This window comes from Tursiops truncatus, chromosome 7 (assembly GCF_011762595.2).
Source record: "Tursiops truncatus isolate mTurTru1 chromosome 7, mTurTru1.mat.Y, whole genome shotgun sequence".
NCBI classification, from domain to species: domain Eukaryota; kingdom Metazoa; phylum Chordata; class Mammalia; order Artiodactyla; family Delphinidae; genus Tursiops; species Tursiops truncatus.
In genome coordinates, this window is record NC_047040.1 from 39093160 (window position 1) to 39116497 (window position 23338).

At 36.1% G+C, this 23338-nt stretch overlaps 1 protein-coding gene across 1 annotated transcript in view; it reads left to right on the plus strand.

Annotated features, from left to right (window-relative positions):
* The window catches only part of DNAH7 (dynein axonemal heavy chain 7), a 243722-nt gene that overhangs the window by 155594 nt on the left and 64790 nt on the right, over nucleotides 1-23338 (plus strand). The window contains exons 45-47 of the mRNA XM_019939243.3: nucleotides 1239-1424; nucleotides 6166-6329; nucleotides 16156-16310. Of these exons, the coding sequence (XP_019794802.2) occupies nucleotides 1239-1424; nucleotides 6166-6329; nucleotides 16156-16310 (505 nt within the window). The remainder of the gene's footprint in view (nucleotides 1-1238; nucleotides 1425-6165; nucleotides 6330-16155; nucleotides 16311-23338) is intronic.

Genomic DNA, 23338 nt, shown 5'->3' on the forward strand with positions numbered 1-23338 from the left:
AAATCTACTTTTGGAAGAGAAATTTTGGCTAAAATATTTTTACTTGGTGGCTTCTGATGGCAACTTTATTATAGTCCAAGACCTGATTCAACATTTTAATACTGTTGAAAGAAGAATGGGTGAAGAAAGAAACTAGGAAGCAAAAGATATTAAAGGAGGGAAAATTAAGAGAGAAAGGTTTTTATTTAGGAAGTATCAAAAATATTACCAATTACATACCTTCTGCTTTTTTTAAACCTATCTTTAGATAAACTGATACAGTATTTTATATCTTTTAATCTAAAAGCATTTATTTAATATAAATATTAATAGCATAAGAAAAAGTATAAGACAAATTCTTATTCCAAAATGATCTAAATGTCTCTGCTTTTATCAATTATTTACTTCCTCTGTTCATGTAAATTATTTCATTTTGAACTTTAAGATAACCTTTACTTAATCTTGTCATCTTCTAAGAATAATGATGCTAAGTCACTTAAAATTAATCAAAATAATTCAGGTATTCTGTTGGAATATTGCTATTGCATGGGTTGAAATAGCTTTTCCCAAAGTTTGCCATATTCATAATTACCCTTCCTCTTTTTTAAAATAACATTGCTTAATTATGTATAATCAAACTTGGTTGACAGTCTTCTGCACAAAGTAGGCTGTCAACTATTGATTGATGTCCTAATTTAAGGTTAATTGCAAGTGTCTGAGTAGGTTGACACAATTTAACAACTTGAAAATTGTGCTTTGTAAGTAAGCATAAATTATTAAAACTTTTAAACATTTAACCTTTAAAATTATCATTAAATCAACCACAAGTTAAATGAGGGGAAAACGTTCATAGAATATTTAAAATAAAATGCATTTAGATTATTAAAATGGAGGGGAAACATCTATATTTGCAAGAGGATGTCCTTTATTACTTAATTAACTTTCAGTGTCTCATACGGTAGCTCATTTCCTTTAATAGAGCTATTCTTTGCATTATATGATAAATATCTGTTACAAATTTCACAAATTATATTAAAGTATACACTTTATTATGAAAAATGTTCTAAAAGGTCATGGACTTGCCGATCTTCATAGTTAGATATTGCACATTTTTCTTTTAGGGCGTTAAAAAAAATTAATTCCTGGCGTGTTTGTAATGTAAAAATTTATCCCTGAGGGTAAAATCTTGCAGAAATTTGAATAATTTTTTAACTTATTCTCCTTGTAGATGTTGATAAAAGTTTACTTTTATTTTTGAGGTTGACCTGTGTAGCAAAAAGCTAGAACGAGCTGAAAAGTTGATCGGAGGCCTTGGGGGTGAGAAAACTCGCTGGAGCCAAACAGCTCTGGAGCTGGGGCAGCTGTACATCAACCTGACAGGGGACATCCTCATTTCCTCAGGGGTCGTCGCTTACCTCGGAGCCTTTACATCTAACTATCGACAGGTAGGGAGTACTCATCGACCTCTAGGGTCTCTTCCTGACCCTCCCATTACAATCAACATTAATCTTGGGGTTTTTTGTTTGTTTGGATTTTTTGGTAAGTACGAGGGAGAAAAATGTTTTCAAGTGATTTCTAGTTGTGTATTTTAATTATTCAATAAATTAGCTTGGTAGCCAAAAAAGTGCTATATCAAATACTCTTCTAATTGTTTTAGAAACAAAAAGATCTACTTTAGAACGTAATGTGAAATGGTAGGCTCTAATGATAAAATTTCAGTTCTTAAACAAGTATAAACGTATCAGGATATTTTGGGGAGCTGGGGGGTGTTTAGTCAACTACTCTCTATGAATCTCAATAATAAATCATTTCCAAATGACTTGAGAAACTGATACTTTATGGGAGGAAAAGACGAACCTACCTAAAACCCAATTGATAAGTGGCTTCTTTCCTAAGAAAATAAATACCAGGTTCCCTGCTTCGAATTCCCACCCCTTTGACGGATTCTGCCTCCTTGATCCAACTCCTAACCCCTACTTCTTACCCCAGCTTTTTTGTTCCACTGTTCAGTCCCTTTCTCAATGACACCCAGCACATTTTTCAGCTCTCTCTAGGAGTACAACCCAGGACATGGCCCTGTCAAAGCAGGAGGAGAGATTTAGAAAAATTAAAAGGAGAAGAAGGCAGTGAAAATAAAGAGAAGAGAGAAATTTGAAACATTTGCCAATAGCTTCTGGTGTCAACGGAGGAGAGAAAGAGTAAATGAAAACCCACTTCTGTGTGTGGCTTTATCAAGTTTTACAAAGCATTCGCTTTGCCCGTGGTCTCAGTTGAGCTTCACTTGAATTCAGGGCTTTCGCTGAAGTAGGGTTGATTCTTGGTGGCCACTGTTTTGGTTTGCTTGTTTGCTTTTAACCAAACTAGTTTAAAATCCTCACATTGATCATGCTTCTGTCTTTATCTTTTGGTTCTGGTAGCCCTTGTCCTGGTGCATGACTTTCGTATTCTTCTTAGCTTTCTGTCTTCATTTGTGTCTGAATGACTGTCTGCAGTTATGGCATTGACATCTTGTAGTTCAGATAATTAACTTTTAACATGACACTATTTACCTAGTCATAGACTTGTTTGCTCGACATTTTCAGAGACTGAGGCTTATGAAGATTAAGAAAACTGCTCAGAACCACACAGCTGGTTAATGACAGAGCAGAAATGAGACTTGTTGTCACCTGAATCCTAATTTAGCCCTCTTGCTACTCTTCTGTGTCAACTTGGAAGGATGGAAGTGGTACCTGCAGAGCCTCCTACACTCCTCTGTTGGTTCCCAACATACCCCCGGGTGTCTGCGCTGGCTCCTGTTGAGCATTCCAGTGCCATGCTGGAAGTCACCAGCCAGGGCCACTCCTCCCAACCCAGCCCTCTCTGACGACTCCTTCCAAAGCACTGCATCTTGCTTGACTCCCCAGTCACCTGCTTCCACCAGAATGGGGGCTGCCAGTTAGACCACTATACAAATGCTTCAAGGAAGCATTGAGGCTTGTACTGAGACCTTGAAATTTATGGACAGAAGCAAAGCAACACTAAACTAGACACAAGCTCCAAGCAAAGCTCATAACTCCTTCTGTGAACTTCTGTGCACTGTCCCCACCCCTGATTCAAGAGGACACCTTATCCCCTCCCATCTAAGAAGACTTGAAGGCAATTTTATCCCTTCCTTGCTTTACTGTAGCAACCTAGGCTTTTATTTAACTAATCTCTAACGTCATTGTTCCTTCCTTTGAATTCATTCTCTGAATCCTGCTCTGTAATCGTCTTTTTTATCTATTTCTCCTGGGTCAGGGCAGCTGGCAGTTTACGCCCCATCAAGTTTCCCATTCGATTCTAAGCACAAGGGTAATAGTGGCAACTTCAGTGCTCTGCCCAGGTCCCCACCTGGTTTCCTGTGCGTTCACGTCCAACAACCAGCACCTGTGGCTTTTTTGGCAGACTTCCCTTGGGTTCTTAGAACTCACTTTGCGCAGTGCTTGGAGAGCTAAAATTGGCTGGGAATTTACTGCCCTCTGAGGCTGGCCTCAGTGAAAGACTGACAGAGGTGAGAGCCTGAAGGTCTGTCTCCCTGCAAGGAATAACTTACACCCCCTGTAGGAATAAGGTGTAACCACCTGTGCAGAACTTTGGCTGATCTCTCACCTTTTACTGGCTTTTTCCTGGTCGTTATCCTGCTTCTCCTAGTATCCCTTCCTTAATAAATCATTTCAGATAAATCTTCATGTCAGAGTCTGCTACTGGGAAACCCAAGTAAGACAAAAAGGCTTTAAAACAATCTTGGGTTTTTCCTAACATCAAAGTCTCTGGATACCAAGAGGCTGCAGTAAGTATCTAGATCCCCTCCCTCTAAGCTTGAGTCTGAGTAGTTGTCGATTATTCATCAACCCCTTTGTAGAGTTTCTGGCACTCCTCATAATAAAATGTAGAAAATTTCCATTCTCCTAGCATAACTGGGCCCACAGTATTCGATCGTAATGCCCACGCCTATCTCCAAAACAAAATCCTACAAAGCTGTAAGGACATACAAGCCCTGGAGTTGAATTACTTTGAACTTTCTGAGGGACCTTTTCCTACCAATAATCAAAGTCAAACTGCTTTGGTGGCGGTAGTTACTTTCACCAAGATGGCACCCTTAGTGGTCAGTTTTCCATTTCCACCAACTATCTTACCGCCTGATTACCAGCCAAGATCCTTGGCTTGCATTTTGAGATGCTTGTTCAGAGGCCCTCATGTTCATTTCACTTATGCTCTGCTGCTACACCCTTACAGATGTATAATTGGCCGCTTAAATTTCTAAGCCAGTTCATCTGTGATAACATACTACACCTGTCAACTATAGATAGCATTCCACAGCAACTATGGCTTTCATTTTCCCTACTTCTTCCCCGTATCACTGGCTACGATGCCCATACCAGCATCAAGCTGTATCTGAGAAAACCTTCAGACCTCCCCACAAAAGTCTTCAACGAAAAATCAAAAACATGCCCATAGGAACTGTGTACTAGGAGCCAGAATCAAACTGGAAATGCTGCCTTCTCCTCCACCCTACATAGCCATGCCATCTGTCCTGGTGCCAACAACCAAAGCAAGTAAAAACCCAGATGATAGTCATTAAGTACTCGTGAGTGTGCTGTCTTAACTCAGTTTTGAATCATGGTTAACAACTCTGAATTCCCTTCTGTGGGCAGTTTGCTAAGCCCTCACGCCAACCACTTCCCTTTTCAGGTTCTAATAGTCCTGGGTTACAATAGGCACATATCCAACTTCCAGAGACCCCCATATACCTAACACCCAAGGACGGCCCCTTCTTCCCGGTGCCTGTGGAACTATTCAAAGGACCCAGTCATCAGGAAGCCCTGGAAACCTAGCTAACTCCAGCCCACTCTGCTTGATGTTTATAAACTGCCCCCTACAGTTCCACCTTGCTGTTACTCTGTGTCCAGGTGCAGCCTCCTGTGTATCAGGAGGCTGCGTATCAATTTCTCTCATTTGGAGCTGTAAGTAACAAAGAGTTCTGCCTCTCATCTATAGGAGTGTCTTTGTGTTATGGCCCACCATCCAAGGAAGCTTTAATCATACCTAAGATCTTATAATTATGAGACAGAAGCCTGGCAGACAATGCCTTAATCAAAATAAAAATGTCATCCATAAATGGACAGTTTGAAATCATGTGCCACTGATGAGATGCAATGAGAAGAACACAGTATCATTTCTGTGATATTCCTGCCAAAGGTGCATAACCTAAATTGACTCATGACAGAATACCACACAGACCCAGCTGTGGGGCATTCTACAGAATAACCGGCTAATCAAGGTCATGAAAATCATCAGCTGTCCCCAAACTGTCATAGCCTTTCATGTGCAAACCGAAGGGAATGTTGGTCCACCCTACTCAGCAGGAACCCAAGGGAGACGGTAGTACCCACCATGCCCTCTCAGCTAGCTCCACTTGGTACACACGGCATCCTCATTTGCCCACGGACTGGTATCAACACCGCATATATCCACCTTCTCCTTGCCACTTTCTAACCTATTTTCTCTCCAGTCATGTCTTTCACTGTTTATGAACCCTTTGATCTATAACCTCAATTTGGACCTTGATTTCTGATTTTCTGAGTGTGAACCTAAGCTTGAAGTATGCTTCTGGTTCCTGAGCATCCTAGCAAACGGTGCCCCGGGTGGGGTATCCAAAACTCCAGTATGTGCCCTGATCCTTATTGGTGCCTAATAACCCTGCTCTGGTCCTTCCCCCAGGACATGTGAGAGCCAGACACAAATGTTTTCTGTGTCCCCTACTGGTTCAAATTGGATTTACTTTTATACCACAATATTGTAGTAAGGTGTGCTGATATTTATAATTTAAAGAAAATGTGTAGAAAAACATGGTGATCTCCATGTATTTTGTCAACAGAAGCTTTGGAATCATAATTGGCAATTATTTTTTCCAGATACAAAGTTCTGATTTCACTAGTAAGTGATCTATCTAAATTTTATCTTAACATTATATATAATTTTCATTTGAATGCATAGTAGAGCTTCTAAATTATGATTTTATTTTGAAAAATACGATGAACACAAATCATTTTTGAGGTAGAGTTTCAACAATGCTTTGTAGACTCAGAGCGTAGTTGAGGAGTTTACAAGGTATCCATTTGGTAACCTCCAACCTCATTTTTATATCTTTCTGTGTATGTCTTAAAGAACCAGACCAAGGAGTGGACAAATTTGTGCAAAGGAAGAGGTATCCCCTGCTCAGATGATTATTCCCTTATGAGTATTCTGGGAGAAGCAGTGACAATTCGAGCCTGGAATATTGCTGGATTACCTTCTGACTCATTTTCTATTGATAACGGGATCATCATAACGTAAGGAAAATATTTCTCACAAATGATCTCTATCAGTCAGTGGATTTATTTATCTGTGTACCTTTTTAACACAGCTAGTAAACTTTTATAGTATTGAAAAATGTATTACTTAACTAATTAGCTAAATTAAATATGGATAATCACTTCCTTCTCCAATTAATGTCAGAGTAGTTGAGCATTGGAGACAGTAGTAAACAAACTAAAAACCCCAGATGACTTTTGCTTAATTTTTAATCAATTTTTAGCAAATAGAGCAAAACCCTGCCATAAGTAAGTGAAGTCCAAATTTTTTATTCCCATAAAACACAGGGTTTTGTTATTATAGGTTAGTGAAATATGCAGGGATAGGTTTGTGTTGGTGATGTCTTATTCCCTGCTGGGTGTGCGACCACCTTAAATGATATGGATACATTTCTGGGTCCTGGGCTGATTGGGGCTTTTAAAAGAGTGGTGCTATTCCTGCAAGCTCCTGGTTAGTAGATAAATCCCATGGAGATTGGGCCGGGAGGATACTGGAGGCTCATCCAGCCTTACCTTTCCTCAAGGTGTTGCCTCCTAGAAGCCAAGGACTTCACTCTGTCCTAGTGTGAGGATGATCATTGATTGTGTTATTTTCAAGGTCACATTACTATGGGCCTTCTATCACTGGACCAATCTTTTTGGAGGTTTTAGCATGTTAGAAATAGCACAGGGAAACCATCAGGAAACGTTCAGTTCTGTGTTACATCACTATTTTGAGTAGTTGTTACTTTACTACTGAAAAAGTAATTGATATGATGGTACTTAAAGTAAAAATGGTTGAGGCATGTAAATTTTTAAAAATAGAATTAACCACTATGTGTAAAAACCATATTATTAAATTTTTTGTTTGTAATATTTATGAAAATTATTCTACAAATTAAAATTCTGGTGAACAAATTTCTTTACTGCTCAGCAAATGATCCTGCCATATGGATTTCTATAGCATTTATTTACTGAACTATTCTAAAAGGATTTGAAGCATGTGCAGTTTGAATATAACATAAAACAGGATAAAATCTGATAAGACCACCTAGGGATATTAAAGAGGTAGTTACTATTAGGTACTTGAGACAAGCTAATCCTTGCAGTTGGGTCCTGAATTAAGCTCACAGCTTTGCGATAACCAAGGTAAAAAAGAAAAGCTGTGTCACACAGTTCTCATTTTTCAATCAAGCAAATCATACTCAGAAAAACAAACTTTCCCAGGAACTAAACTTACATTTAATTACTTTGTTGATTTGGAGACGAGATTATCAAGCTTTTCTTTGGTGGACTAAAATTAAGCACTGGGTACTCTTGCTCTGATAATCTACATTAATCCAGAAGAAAAATTATAGAATCTAGATAAGTGGTAAATATGTGCATTAGTTTGCAACTAAAACAGATGTTTAAGTACCTTTTAAGAAGTTTAGGATGGCACCTAGTTCGTTTTTTAAACACTTAACAAGTAGGTGGCAAACAGTTTGCGTAGACATTTAATGTGAGAATACACATTGGACATTGACAATATGGGAGGTTTCTGAATGTTTAGAAGTCTATCTTTTGGAAGCCTTATATATTGTTGGTGGGAATGTACATTGGTACAGCCACTATGGAGAGCAGTATGGAGATTCCTCAAAAAAGTAAGAAGAGTACTACCATATGATTCAGCCATTCCACTTCTAGGTATTTATCTGAAGAAAACAAAAACACTAATTAGAAAAGATATGTGCATCCCTATGTTCATCACAGCATTATTTATACTATCCAACAATATGGAAGTAACCCAAATGTCTCTCAACAGATGAAGGGCTAAAGATGTGGTGTATATGTGAGATGAAATACTACTCAGCCATAAAAAAGATGAAATCTTGCCACTCGTAACAACATGGATGGACCTTGAGGGTGTTATGCTAAGTGAAATAAGTCAGATGGAAAAAGACAAATACTGTATGCTTTCGCTCCAATGTGAAATATTAAATAAATAGGTAGACAGATAAATAATAAACAAAACAAAGCAAACATGTAGATACAGAGAGCAGAGTAGTAGTTACCAGAGGGGAGGGGATGGGGGTGTGGGGGGAGGCTGAAATGGGTAAAGGGGATCAAAGATCTGGTAATGAATGGAAACTAAACCTTCGGTGGTGGGCGTGCTGTTGAAGTCAAAATATAATATTGTACAAATAATAATAATTAATGATAATAAAATTTTATTTTAAAAATTTCAATAGAAAAAAAGTCCACCTTTTACTTTTGTCCAGCTGGACCAATTAACTTCAGCTAAAATAATAGTCCAATTTTGTTGTTGTTGTTGTTGTTGCTATTGTTTCCCTCTCAGAAAAAAAAGCTTTGATCTTCCCAAACAATTGTGAATATACTTGGTCATGTCCCACATAGTAGTAGTTATGTCTTTATTGTTTTGATTTGCAATTTATATACTTTTGTTCTACCTAGGAGGACATCTATAATGTATTCCTATAACTCCATTTATCCAGCGGAGGCTGATATACTTCTTATATTCTAGCAAATAAATGTACCCTTTCTTTTGGGTCCAGTCATATTTCAATAATGCTGGAACTGTTGATGAATATTTCTGCTTTTAAGATTCCATATCTTTCAGTGATCTTTTTCAAGACAAACTTCCATTTCAGGAGAGATTGAGGTAGAAAATGGTTTTAATGAGCCATAACCCCTAAATGTTTGCTATTTGTTTGTAAAAGTGTTGAAGCATTAGCAAGAAGTTATGGTAGCAACCTTACTAAGTAGGAAATATTAACATTTTTCATTCTTGGCTTTTTTTCAATGATTTTGGTAATCTTATACTGAGAGGTTTCAGTAAATAGGTTAAGGTGATCATTTTGAAGTATCAAATAAGTATCGTACTTATTTGCTAGTGTGTTCTTCCTTCCCCAGAGATACTTGCTTGATAATGATAATACCTAATATGGAGCACTTACTAAGGACCTGAGCCTGTGCTAAATGCTTTTCACATACTATCTCAGCTGAGGGAAGAGTCAGTAATTTAGGGAACTGGAAGAATATGTAAAATTTGGACAAGTTAGAACATAATTAACTTTTGGAGCTACTGACACTTGATGTTTCCTTAGCTAATCAGAATTTCAAGGGCTAGTGATAACATTAAATGTAATTGGATTCTATCTAAACATTTCACAGGGAAAGTATTGGGATTGTTTAACAACTTGGTAAGTAGATCAGACCTATATCTAATATAACTCTGCTTTTAAAAAATGTTTTAAGTTTTCATTTTTATAGGAGTTAGATAAATCAGGTTTATTTCAGCAACAGTAATAACTGAGAGGAACACCCACCTTTCTTTGTCTGTTTTTATCTAATTGTGTGTGCTCCACTGCTATATATCCAAATTCCATCCTTCCATGCAGACTACAGTGAACATGTATTATCATGTTAGAACTCTGTATTTTTCAAAAATACAGAAGAGCACCAAATATTTATCCTCTCTAGACAATAGCAAAAGAACAAACACTATCAAAACTTGGAGTGCTGGGTGCTATAATAATTCAGTTTCCACTTGAGAAACTATGGGAGCTGTGATCTTCAAAAGCAAACATTGTAGACTGAAGCCACAACATTGTCCTCTTTTTGAATCAAAAAGATGTTATCTTGAGGGTGTTGTTTGAAGAAAATTAATTTGATGCAGTTGTTAACTGGGTATTGAACAGTATCTCTCTTCCAACTTTTTTCTTCTTTTTCAAAATTGTTTTGTCTAGTTTTTACTTCTCAATATAAATTTTAGAATATCCACAGAAGATTCTGCTGAGATTTCGATAAGGACTGCAGAATCTATAGATCAAAATTTGGGAAGAATCGACAACTTAGTAAGTCTTCTAATCCAGGAACACAGTATATCTCTCCATTTATTTAGATCTTCTTTGATCTTTGTTGGAAGATCTTATCTATGAATTCAATTTTAAAATACTTATAGGACATTCAAGTTATCTATTTATTCTCAAGTGAGTTTTGGTAGTTTCTGTCTTTCAAGAAATCGGTCCATTTCAACTAAGTTGCCAAATTTATGGGCATAGGGTTGTTTGTAGCATTCCCTTAACATCCTATTAATGTCTGCAGGGTCTGTGATAATTTTCTTTATCATTCCTTATATTGGTAATTTGTACCTTCTTTGTTTAGCTAGAGTTTGATAAATTTTGTAGATCCTATCTAAGAACAAGCCTTTTATTGCTTTTCTCCTTTTTTATTTTTTTGGTTTTTGTTTTGTTTGGTTGGTTGATTTTCAATTTCATTGATTTCTTATTTAATATTAACTGTTTCTTTTCTTTTGCTTGCTTTTGACCTAAATTGCTCTTCTTTTTCTGATATAAGAGGGAAGCTTAAGTTACTGATTTTAGATTTTTTTTCTTTTCTAATCTATGCATTTTAATGCTATATATTTTCCATTAAGTACTGCTTTAGCTGCATAGCACAAATTTTGATATGGTGTATTTTTACTTTCATTTCCTTTAAAGTATTTTCTGGTTTCTCTTGAGACTTTTTCTTTTTTGAACCATAGGTTATTTTAAAAATGTATTGTTTGATTTCCAAATACTTGAGAATTTTTAAGCTTTCTTTTTGTTATTTGTTTTTTAATTTTTAACTTAATTCCATTACGTTCAGAGAGCATACATTATCTGATTCCAGGTGCTTTAAATTTATTACAATTTGTTTTATGGCATAAATATGGTCTATGTGAATGTTCCCTGTGCAATTGACATATTATGGGATGGAGACTTCTTTAAATGCCAGGTTGAGTTGTTTGAGAGTGTTGTTCATATCTTCCATATCGTTGCTAATATTCCATCTACTTGTTTCTTCATTTCTATCAGTTTTAGCTTCCTGTATTTTGGAGCTCACTTGTTGGATGCATACGCATTTAAGATTGCCGTGTATTATTGATGAACTGACCCTTTTATCATTATGTATTATCCCTCATAATCCCTGATAATTTTTCTTGTTCTGCAACCTCCTTTTTTCTGATATTACTATAGTCAGTCCAGCTTTCTTTTGGTTAGTGTTTGCCTGGTATCTTTTACCATCATTTTACTTTTAATATAAATATGTTGTTATATTTGAAGTGGGTACCTTGTGGATAGCATACAGTTTGACCTTGTATTTTTCTAGTCTGATGATCTCTCTCCTTCAATTGGTAAATTTAGACAACTTTATACTTGATATGGTTGATATCATTGAAATTAGATCTGACATTTTATTATTTTTCTGTTTTTACATTTGGTTTTTGTTGCCCTGTTCCTCATTTCTTATTCTTTTAGATTATTTGAATAATCCACCATTTTTAGTATCACACTTTAATTTATCTATTTTTATTTATTTATTTATTTATTTTTGCGGTACGCGGGTCTCTCACTGTTGTGGCCTCTCCCGTTGCGGAGCACAGGCTCCGGACGCGCAGGCTCAGCGGCCATGGCTCACGGGCCCAGCCGCTTCGCCGCATGTGGGATCTTCACGGACCGGGGCACGAACCCGTGTCCCCTGCATCAGCAGGCAGACTCTCAACCACTGCGCCACCAGGGAAGCCCAATTTATCTATTTTTTTCTATAATACTTTGGATTATTTTTTAGTACAATTTTTCACAATCTACCTAGAGATAGTTTACCACTTCAGTTAAAATGTAGAAGACTTGTAACCATGCAAGTCCCCTATACCCTCCTCTGATTATGTTATCAAAGTCATATATATTATGTCTGCATACATTGAAACTCTGCCCCCCAGACACACAAGGTTAATATTTTGTCTTAGTATTTGTGTATGCTTTAAAGAACTTAAGAGGGAGGAAATAGCCTATTATATTTATCATTTTTTGATCTTCTTTTATTTCTAAAGTTCACTGTGGCATCATTTCCCTTAAGGGTGAAGAACTTTAGCATCTGTTTAGAGCAGATTTGCTGGCAAATAATTTTCTAGTTTCCTTCATTTGAGAATACTTTTTATTTTGCCTTTATTCTTGAAGGATATGTTTGGTGGACGTAGAATTCTGGGTTGACATTTCTACTCTGTTCTGGCTCCATGATTTCTGATGTAAAATCTGCAGTCTTTTGAATAATTTTCATCCAAATGTAATATATCGTTTTTCTCTGCTGCTTTTTTAAAAATATTTTTTCAAAATATTTTTTCTGGGTTTTCCTGGTGGCGCAGTGGTTAAGAGTCCGCCTGCCAATGCAGGGGACATGGGTTCGTGCCCGGTCCGGGAAGATCCCACATGCCGCGGAGCAGCTGGGCCCGTGAGCCATGGCCGCTGAGCCTGCGTGTCCGAAGCCTGTGCTCCACAACGGGAGAGGCCACAACAGTAAGAGGCCTGCAAAAAAAAAAAAAAAAAAAAAAAAAATTTTTTTCTTTGGTTTTCAGCAGTTTGATTATAATGAGGTTGGGTGTAGGTGGGGTTTTTTTGTTTTTTTGGTTTCTCCTTTTTAAGGATTGAATTTTGTGAAGCTGTAAATTTATGTGTTTCACTGAATTTGGGAAAGTTTCAACTATTTTTTCAAATATCTTTTCTACACCAATCTCTTTCTCCTTCTTTCTGGGCCCCAGTGACATGAATGTTAAACCTTTTAATATTTTCTCACAGGTCTTTGAGACGCTGTTCTTTTTTTTTTCCAATCTTTTTTTCTCTTTATTATTCAAATTGGATTATTTTTTTCACGGGTCATCAAGTTCACTGATTGTTTCCTCTGTTGTCTCCTTTCTGTTGTTGAGTCCTTACAGTAAAGTTTTAATTTCAGGTATCATATTTTTCAGTTCTAAAATTTTCATTTGGTTCTTGTTAAACTTTCTATTTCTCTGTTGATAACACCTCTCTTTCCATTTATTTCAAAAAATATTCACTGTTACCAAATAAAGAGTTGTTATAATAACTGCTTAAAGGTATTTTTCTAGTAAATCTAACATCTTACTTTTTCTTTAAGAATTAGTCACATTCTGGTTCTTTGTATATCAAGTAATTTTGGACTGAATCCTGTTATAGCACCCTGAGCAGATTATGACACCCCTCAGACTCTATGCACAACAGAGGCCCCTTTTCCCAGCTCTTCTATACAGAGAGATGGATTTTCACTCAGTGTTTTAGGTGACTGAATTACCACTGCTCTGCCATGGTAATATAGTTCTGGCTGGGTTGACCTGGGGGTAGGGACAGAAGAGAGAACAGAGAGATTCCCCCCACCCCCACTCTCTGGCTCACACATGATCATTTTCTCCATCTTCTACTTTGAGTTTTTGCTACCTGTGCCTGCTGCACAGTTCCCCCCATTAGGCCTGTTCTCAGACCAAAGCCAGAAGATAAGGAGAAAACACACATGCGCACACACACAAGAAAGTCACCACCTGCTTACTGGTCATTACTCAAGTTGTAACTTTTTTCCCATTCACTTCTTATTACTTACTTTTTAGAATCTGCAAGTAGTTGATTTTTGTATTTTATCCTAAAGTTTTCATTGTAATCAGTGACAAAGGTAGGCTATAGTGGATTTTACCCAGTTTGGTCAACACCAGAAGTCCTTTCCTCTAATTTTGAGATGGTGTTCTTTGGACCAGTCTTCTCTATGCGGGGATAATCTCTTATAAAATATCCATTTTTAGAATGAGTTAACTTGTATGGTGTTTGTCAGATGTTCTTTCTGCTGTTCCCACTTCAGTGGATCGTCGTATGCAAGCTTTATTTGATCTAGGAAAAGAGGAAAAAGAAGAATCAGCATGGACCCGTCCCTCAAAGAATATACAATTTAGTTGGGTGATGCAGCTAATAAATTATAGAATTACCGTAATAGAATATTATCATTATATGAAAGCACCATAAATATAATATGGATGAATGGCTAAAGAAGTTCAGTGAGAAAAGAGATCAAGACAGGCTTTGTGAACTGCATAGATTTGAATTGAACTTGAAATGTGAGTAGTACTTGAACATGAAAGGATGGGGAAGAAGTGCATTTTGGACAAAGAAACAGCATGAACAGGGGTATTGTGGCTAAAAAATTGTGGAAGCAACAGAAAGAAGAGTGAGTCATTTCAGTTTCTTTAGGAAAGCATAAATGCTGTCTAAAGCTCACATAATCCTCCAACCTTAAAAATATTTCCAAAATGTAACAGAATGAAACTTTTACATATAAGTTTTGTTTCTCATTTCCCTCTTACTCCCTTTAGTTTCTTATGGATATGGTTCCCTTTTTATTAGTCTCATTTCTTCCTAAATATAATTAATATTATAAAATGAATTCTGTCCCCCCACCCCCTACAAAATCATATGTTGAAGATATAACCCACTGTGTGATTATATCTGGAGACAGGGCCTCAAGGAGGTAATTAAGGTTAAATGAGGTCATAAGGGTAGAGCCCTCATCCAGTAGGACTGGTGTCCTTGTAAGAAAAGGAAGAGACACTAGGGATCTGCGTACAGAGCAAAGGCCACTTGAGGGCACAAGAGGGCTGTGTTGTCCGCAAGCCAAGGAGGGAGACCTCTGCCAGCACCTTGATATTGAACTTCCAGCCTCCAGAATTGTTAGAAGACAAATTTCTGCTGTTTGACAGTCTGTGGTGGTTTGTTATGGCAGCCCAAGCTCACTAATACATTATGTAATGCTTATATTGGAGGACGGTGGTTCCTTTCATGTGGGACAAATGATCCGATGAAATACTAAATTTGTGTTGTAATGAGATGGAATTGAATAGATTATCCTGATTCATCCCCAGCTTTTTTTTTTTTTTTTTTTTTTGCCCCAGTCACCTTTTATTTTCTCCTCCTGTTCTTCTGATGCTCGGCATGAATTTGCTGTGCTCACTTTTGGAAGAGTATGACAGTATCTTTAGGAAACTGGCCAAAATTATGACTTGTGTTTACTGAAACTTCTGAGAGGAAGGAAAAGAACAGTGATCTTAATGCTGATTACATTTCACAGCAGATAGAAAGCTCTGTGGTTGGATACCATGTCGTGATGGCAGATACTGGTTAACTCTTTGTGACCCAACAACTCCCTGGGCAGTAAACTGGGCGCCTTGTGGTGGTTCACTGTTCTTGTTCTTATCCTAAAAGGGAGATGGGAGTGAGAATAAAGCAATAAGTATGAGCTCTCTCATACTGCAAAAACCCTGACTTTCATAGAATATATTTCTGTTCATAAGAAGCTCGCAAACTCTAGGCAAGTATGTAGTGAACTGCATATGTGACATTAAATATACAGCTATTTGAAACAATTACTGGGTCAACAATTGTGTTAACACTTAAGGATCGATGGCTATTATGAAGATTAGATGATATAAAATTTTGCTTCTCACCGTTATTTTAGACCACTATATCTTTAATGGTCTAGATTTCAAATAGAGATGTGATGTCTCCATCCTTTCTCTTTCCCTCTTGTGGAAATGACAGCAGACAGAAGTTGAGGAAATGAAGTGGCTTGCCCAAGGTCACAGAATTAATTAATGGCAGGGCCTAGTGAAGAATTGGAGTTTCCTGATTTCTAGTACTCTTGATGGTTATCATTGTGACTTAATTAGCAAGAGCAGCAAACATTTTCAAAAATATAATTTAACATTTAGAGAATTGTAATTTTCTAAAGGAGTAAAAGAACTTGTGTTAAGTTTGCCAGATGGCTTTTGTAGTTGCCGTTCTAGTAGCCTTCTCAATTTAAATGTTTCTGCTTCAAGAACACAGTTTCTCAAAACAAGCTAAAAAGTAAAATAATACTATAAAGTTTAAACTGTAAGAAAGTGATGCATGCCTCTTAAATAGCAGAGAGACAGATCATGGCTTGACCAGCATTGTCTTTCTTTCCCTTTCAGGAACGCAAGAAGGTGGCCTCTGATGATAGATCCTCAAGGTCAGGCTAATAAATGGATCAAGAACATGGAAAAAACCAATAGTCTTCACCTAATTAAATTAAGTGACCCTGACTATGCCAGGACTCTGGAAAATTGCATCCAGTTTGGCACCCCTGGTATGTACTTGAATAACAAGCATACATTACAGAATTGCCTGGAGAGGGCACAATTAACCCAAAATGATGTAGGGCTTTTTTTTTTTTTCTTTTGAAGATATTTGTGTCAGACTCATCTTAAATGATTACTTTGTTAATATCTTTCGTTATTTATTGGCAATGAATCAAGTGAGAACTTTAGAGATTATAGTTCTAACAGGTTAGGATGCTTTCTTTGTCTCAAGATTCATTTGGGATACATCTTCTAATTTAGCTGTTTTAATTTTTGTCTGTTGTTTGCCATTCTTTAGTTCTCATTATAGCTCCACTTCTGCAATTAAAAGGGCCACTTGATATGCCAAAAGTATTTTAACACAATATTAGTCCAACTATCTCTTTGTTCTTCTCTCGACTTATCCTACAAAAGTGGCAGAGAAGTGAGTGCACATTTTACGTGGCTATTACCTGCCATTTACAATGGAGAGATTAAGAACATGATGAGAATTTTTCAGTGAAGCTCTATGCACAGGTCACATTTGTCAAAACAAAAACCAAAATGCTTATGATTTAAGTATGTTGGGCTTATTAGTCACATTTTAAATTCATGTTACCTATCAAATTTTGACTATTTACTTAACCAAGTAAATTGCCAACATTATGAAAGGACAATATATTTAGCCCCAGGACAAGTTTGGCAAATCCCAGTTGCTAATAGAATGAGTGTTACATGGAAGAATCAAAAGAGATATACCAAATAGACTTACAGACAGTTTATTTTTGCATATTAATAATGAGTTAGCCTTTAAAATATTAATTACAATTTTAGGCTTGGTTTGGGTGAGCATGAAATGAAAAAAACTATGTCTACCTACAAAATGTTGTGTTTATATATATGGACACACAGACACACAAATAGTATTTCATTCATCCAACTGGTGTTCTTGGAGTATAGTATAATGATATGGAGTTACCAAAAAAAGGGACAAACTGCTCTCTACTATCAAATATCTTGCTTGTTAAATGGGCAGGATCAGACAATATATGTAACTGTTATAAAAATAGAACTAACCCTTCTTAGGACCACTGTGCACTTCTGGAATCAGAGTACCTGCCTCTGTTACTTAGTACTTGGTTGCAGTGACCTTTCTGAGACTCTGTTTCCCCATTTATACTTTGACCATATAGTGTGAGGAAGAAATGAGTTACTGTAATTTGGGTACTTACGACAGTGTCTGATAAGCTCAATTTATATTTTTTGTTTGGGGATTTACTGTGTGGTTTATGTATATTATCTCTTTTTTATTATCTCTTAATTATATTAGAATCATACATAATTATTTTGTATAATAAGAAAGACACAGATGTGAGCTATGAATATTTAGAGCAATCAGGGAAGATTTTTCTTTTAATTTTTATTGACATATAGTTGATTTACAATGTTGTGTTAGTGTCAGGTGTACAGCAAAGTGAATCAGTTATACATATATATATACATCCATTCTTTTTTTGATTCTCTTCCCATATAGGTTATTACAGAATATTGAGTAGAGTTCCCTGTGCTACAGTTAGTTATCTCTTTTATATATAGTAGTGTGTATATATTAATCCCAATCTCCAAATTTATCACTTCCCCTCACATTTCCCCTTTGGTAACCAGAAGGTTGTTTTGTATGTCTGTGAGTCTGTTTCTGTTTTGTAAAAAAGTTCATTTGTATCATATTTTGTTAGATTACATGTATAAGTGATATGATATTTGTCTTTCTCTGTCTGACTTACTTCACTTAATATGATAATCTCTAGGTATCCATATTGCTGCAAATGGCATTATTTCATTCTTTTTTATGGCTGAGTAATATTCTATTTTATATATGTACCACATCATCTTTATCTCTTCCTCTGTTGATAGACATTTAGGTCGCTTCCATGTCTTGGCTATTATAAATAGTGCTGCAATGAACATTGGGGTGCATATACCTTTTCGAAACATGGTTTTTCCAGATATATGCCCAGGAGTGGGATTGCTGTTGGTATGGTAGTTCTATATTTAGTTTTTTAAGGAACCTCCATACTGTTCTATGTAAGGGAAAATTTCTTGAAGGGATTGGCACCTTAAATACTTCAATTAAAATTACTTAACTTAAATATTCAAAGAATTTCCTTGACACAGTAAAAACAAGTAATAATTGAGCATCTACCATGTGCTTGACATTTTGAAGATCTGTGTGATCACAGTCACATATATTGATGTTAGTACTGCATCATTTTAGAGAGGAAAGGGCCATACAATCTGTCCAGTGTTTTTCAAACTATGGGTCACAACTGTGGGAGAGAGAACCCACATAATGGGTCATGACCAGCGTTTTTAAATGAAACGCAGTGGAATAGAACATATAAAGCTGCATAGCATGGAGTAAAGGTAAGCATTACTTCATGAAATTTTAGAAGTTTTATGCATATGTGTGTAGTTGATAAAGATTTAAAATGTATTTCTTACTTGGAGTTGTGGCCATAAAAATCTGAAATCCAATAGTAATTCTAATAACCACTACATTTTATTAATAAGGTAGGGTGACAGAGAATGTTAGTTACGTGGCTTAACTAAGACTGTATCTCTAGTTAAGGGGAGTCTTAAAACTAGTCCCCAAGTCTTCTGCCGTTGTTCATTGTTTACTGTGTCACTCACAGTTGCTTTAACCTACTTTTTGGAATGAAATAACTTTAAAAATGGATAATGATAATTCACAATGCCTTCTAACATTAATCATCAGAGAGAAGTGAAAAGTTTTAAATCTATGATAGAGAGAGAAACAGATGGCAGATTTTGTAACTATTTTTATATTTAATCTTCAAGTAAAAGGATCAGCTACTGTTACAGTTTTAAAACATAAGCAGTTAAAGACTCTTCCATTTAAGAAGTTCTCCTTAGATTTTGACTTATTCCAGGACAGTGGCTTCTGATCTCTCATCCCTCGCAGGCAGCCTGGGTAGAGAAGGCAGAGGTTTTGGCTTCACCCACCTGCCTCGGGTTCAACCAGAGCAGGCCTCCCTTTTTTTGTTGTTTATATTGAGTTTAAAGATAAAATCCTCTGTGAAAAAAGTATCCTGCTGCTTAAAAAAAAATGTTTGAAAGCCAATGTTCTAGAAAACAGAGGTACATCTGTATTAGCTACACCAGTGGATAAGGTGGGCATAGGATGTTATTCATGTTAATATTGCTGATAAGGCAATTTGTTCACACCTCAATAAAACTGGAAGAATACAAGAATATTTTTTTAATTTTTAAAAAGAAATCAACTTGTACAGAGGAGCTTTTAATGGCTTTCCATTAACTCCATGAAAAAAAACTCTTTGCATTTAGAGCAAAACCCAGCATTATCTGAGCCTTCCTTATTTTTATCTTATCTCCTAGCACTTTCTTTTCTTCCGCCCTTGCATGTAACGTATCAGGGAGGCGAAACTACTTCTAGCTCAATGTTTCTTTCATTTGCTCATTTCTTTGTTCATTATTCATTCACGTAACAAATATTTATTTTGCAACTAGCATGTGCCACTGAAAACAGAGCACGCGCAGACAGACTTGATCTCTGCTGTCTTGGAGCTTATTGGTTTAAAGAGCAAGACAGAGATTACACGTGGGGTGAGGATTAGATGGGAGTACAGGATACACGGGGGCAGGCAGTACATATAACAACATGGGGTTGTTTCTCATCTCTTAGCTTTCGTCTGTGCTCTTCCATCCATTTGGTGAATTACTTTAAATTTCACCCTTTAAGATGAGGCTCAAACACCTTTTTCTGTGACATCTCTCTTAACCTCTCCGATGAACTGCCAGCACTGAAGCTTGTACAGGTTTCTATGGTTTTTACAGATTTCTATTGTGTACATAAATGTTTCTCAACTCCAGCTCTTTGAGGGTACCCAGTAATTGATTAATCTACTTTGAATACAATATGCTGCACAGCTGAACATACTATGCAGATTTTTTCCTATTAATCTGAAGTCTAACATAGGATAATGTAGATAATTCATAATTAAAAAACTGATATCAGTTAATGTCCTAAATGCAAAAGAAATATGAAAAGAATACTTGTTTCTCTTTGTTGCTAAGAACAACTGCTTTGAGCAAGATGATCTGCCTTACTCAAAGGCATTAGCAGCCATGTGTTTGGATTCCCAGTCTTGGCTTCCCACAAGGTTTGCAAATACTGTGATGGGCTGGCTTTTGGGAATGAGAAAGGAGGTTTTTACATAAACCAGCATACTGTTAACTTTGATGATAGAAATATGAAGAGAAGGCTGTCTCATAAATTTTCTCCTGTATTTTAACCTGAAACATACTTTGATTTAATTAAAAGTAAAAGAAATCAAAAGTAGGGTCAATAAATTAAGGAGAGCATTCTGGGTAATTCATGTATATATGGATTTTGGGTTTTTTTGTTTTTGCTTTTTTCTGTTTTCAAGCTTAGAATACTTTTGCTTTTCCAGTAAGGCTTATAATACAGTAAATACTCAATGCTGAGAACATATTTCTTTGAAATCTGGATGCTATAGAAATCTTTCCTAACAGGCTTAAGACTTTATTCTACTGGTGAGGAAATAAATTTTCACTTTTAGGGAAAAGAATCAAGTCTGTAATACTTAAGTTTTATAGTGTATATTTTAGCTTTGAGAAAAGACATTTATACATATTAATGTAGACATTCTTAATTCGTTGTGAAACTAAAACAATTTAGGGAGAATAAGGGATGAAATTGTATATCATTTTTTAGTAAAGAATAATTTAAATATTAGATTTTATGCAGAAATTGTTAATAAAAGTTGAGGCAATTAAACAAAACTTATATGTTATAATATTTCATAAACAGAATTTCAGTCCATAACACTAGCAAATTAATAGATTTTAAAAGTCTGATCATGTAAAAATAAAAATGAGAAATTGATATCTATTATCACTATTATTGTTTAACATTATTAGGAAAGTTCTTTTCAATGAGGGTGCTATAATATTTGTAAAGAGGAAACAATATTATCATACTTGTAGATAATATATTTCATCTAGAAAACCAAAAAGAATTAACTGAAAAGCTATCTAAAACAAAAACTTAGAATGACTTTAACAATGCATAGTGAAAAAAATGAGAAAATTTCACACACACAAAAAAGACTTGAGTAAGACATCATTTTTTCACTGATAGGAAAACTAAATGTTGTGAAGATATCAACACTTTCAGAAATAAACGTTTTAGAAATAATACTAGTTATTACTTCTAAAGTTAGCCTAGAAGAAAGTACAGAGGCAATAAAAATTCACAAGAAGAGTAAATTTGGAATTAACTGTTCTGGAATAAACTCTAATATTGATACGTGTAAGCCTTTAATGCATTAGAAGGTAAGCGTTATAAAACAATGGAAAATGATAGTTCATTCAGCAAATGGTGCTGCAAAAATTGGTTTTGTGAAAAAGCATATCAAGTCATAGTCTCATCTTACATCAAAATGTGCTCCAGATGAATTAAAGAGTTAAATATGAAAGAAAAAAAGAGGAGACATAAATGCTAAAAGAAAACATAGGGGAATAAGTTGTCTTTGATGGGAAAGAACTTTCTAAGAAAGTACACAATGGAAAAAGATACAAAAGGAAAAGAATAATAGATTTGACTCTACAAATTTATAATTTAATCCAAGAAACATTATATAAAAGAAACTTAAGAGAGAATATCAACAATATTAAAAAAATACAAATAAAGTTTAAAAAACTAGCACATTGTGACAGTTGGTGCCCAGTGTTCCCTAATAACTGTTCTCATCTCCTTACTATTAGCACCCCCTGTGTTTACCTGGGCACATTGAATTCAGAGTAAAGGAATGCATTTCCTAACTTCTGTCATCATGTGACTGTGGTCTGGCCATCAAGATGTAAGTGGAAGTGCCATTTGTGATCCCCAGAAAGTATCCCTAAAGGATACTTCTTCCTTTTCTGTTTCTTCTTTTTTTTTCTGATGGCTGCAATGTGCATGTTCTCTGAAAGGCTCTTTTGGCCAAAGAGGTAAAGCTGTATGCCAAAAATGGTGAAGCAGCAAGATGGCAGGAACTTGGATCTCTGACAGTTTAGACACACTGTCCTTCCAGTCTTGGACAGATTACCTCAGGCTCCTCTTTACGTGAGATATAAATTCCTTCTTGTTCGTGTCACTGTTATTTGGGGTTTTTTAATCACTTGCCGCTGAACCTAATGGTGAAAACATGCCCCACGATAGGAAAATGGGCAAATATTTTAGCATACAGTTTCTAGAAGAAAAAGTATAATTAGCCAAAGAGCACCTAAAACATCAAGCCCAAAATACAGATTTTAACAATATTTTTTACCTATCAAATTGTAAAAGTCATGAATATAACATTTAATGCTGGCAGTATCACACAGTGGTTAAGAGAGCTGTGTAAGGAGCCAGATTGCTTAGTTCGAGTTCCTGCTTTGTCATTCACGAGATGATTTAACTGAAAATTTTACTACAGTCGCCTTGCTTCAGTTTCCTCATCTGTAAAACTGGGGTAATAATATTTGATAGATTTTTTAAATTAATTAATTTATTCTTTTATTTTTGGCTGTGTTGGGTCTTCGTTGCTACGTGCGGACTTTCACTAATTGCGGAGAGCAGGGGCTACTCTTCATTGCTGTGCACAGGCTTCTCACTACAGAGGCTTCTCCTGTTGCAGAGCACGGGCTCTAGGTGCGCAGGCTTCAGTAGTTATGGCATGTGGGCTCAGTAGCTGTGGCACACGGGCTCTAGAGCGCAGGCTCAGTAGTTGTGGCGCACGGGCTTAGTTGCTTCGCTACATGTGGGATCTTCTCAGACCAGGGCTCAATCCCATGTCCCCTGCATTGGCAGGTGGATTCTTAACCACTGCACCACCAGGGAAGTCCCCTGATGCTTTTTAAAGTTGTGAGGATAATGACAAAATAAAATGCCAACATGACGCCTAGTGTTCGTAAGTACAGTGATATTATATAAAAACAGGTTTAAAAACAGCAGAGTGAGTGCTTATTGCAA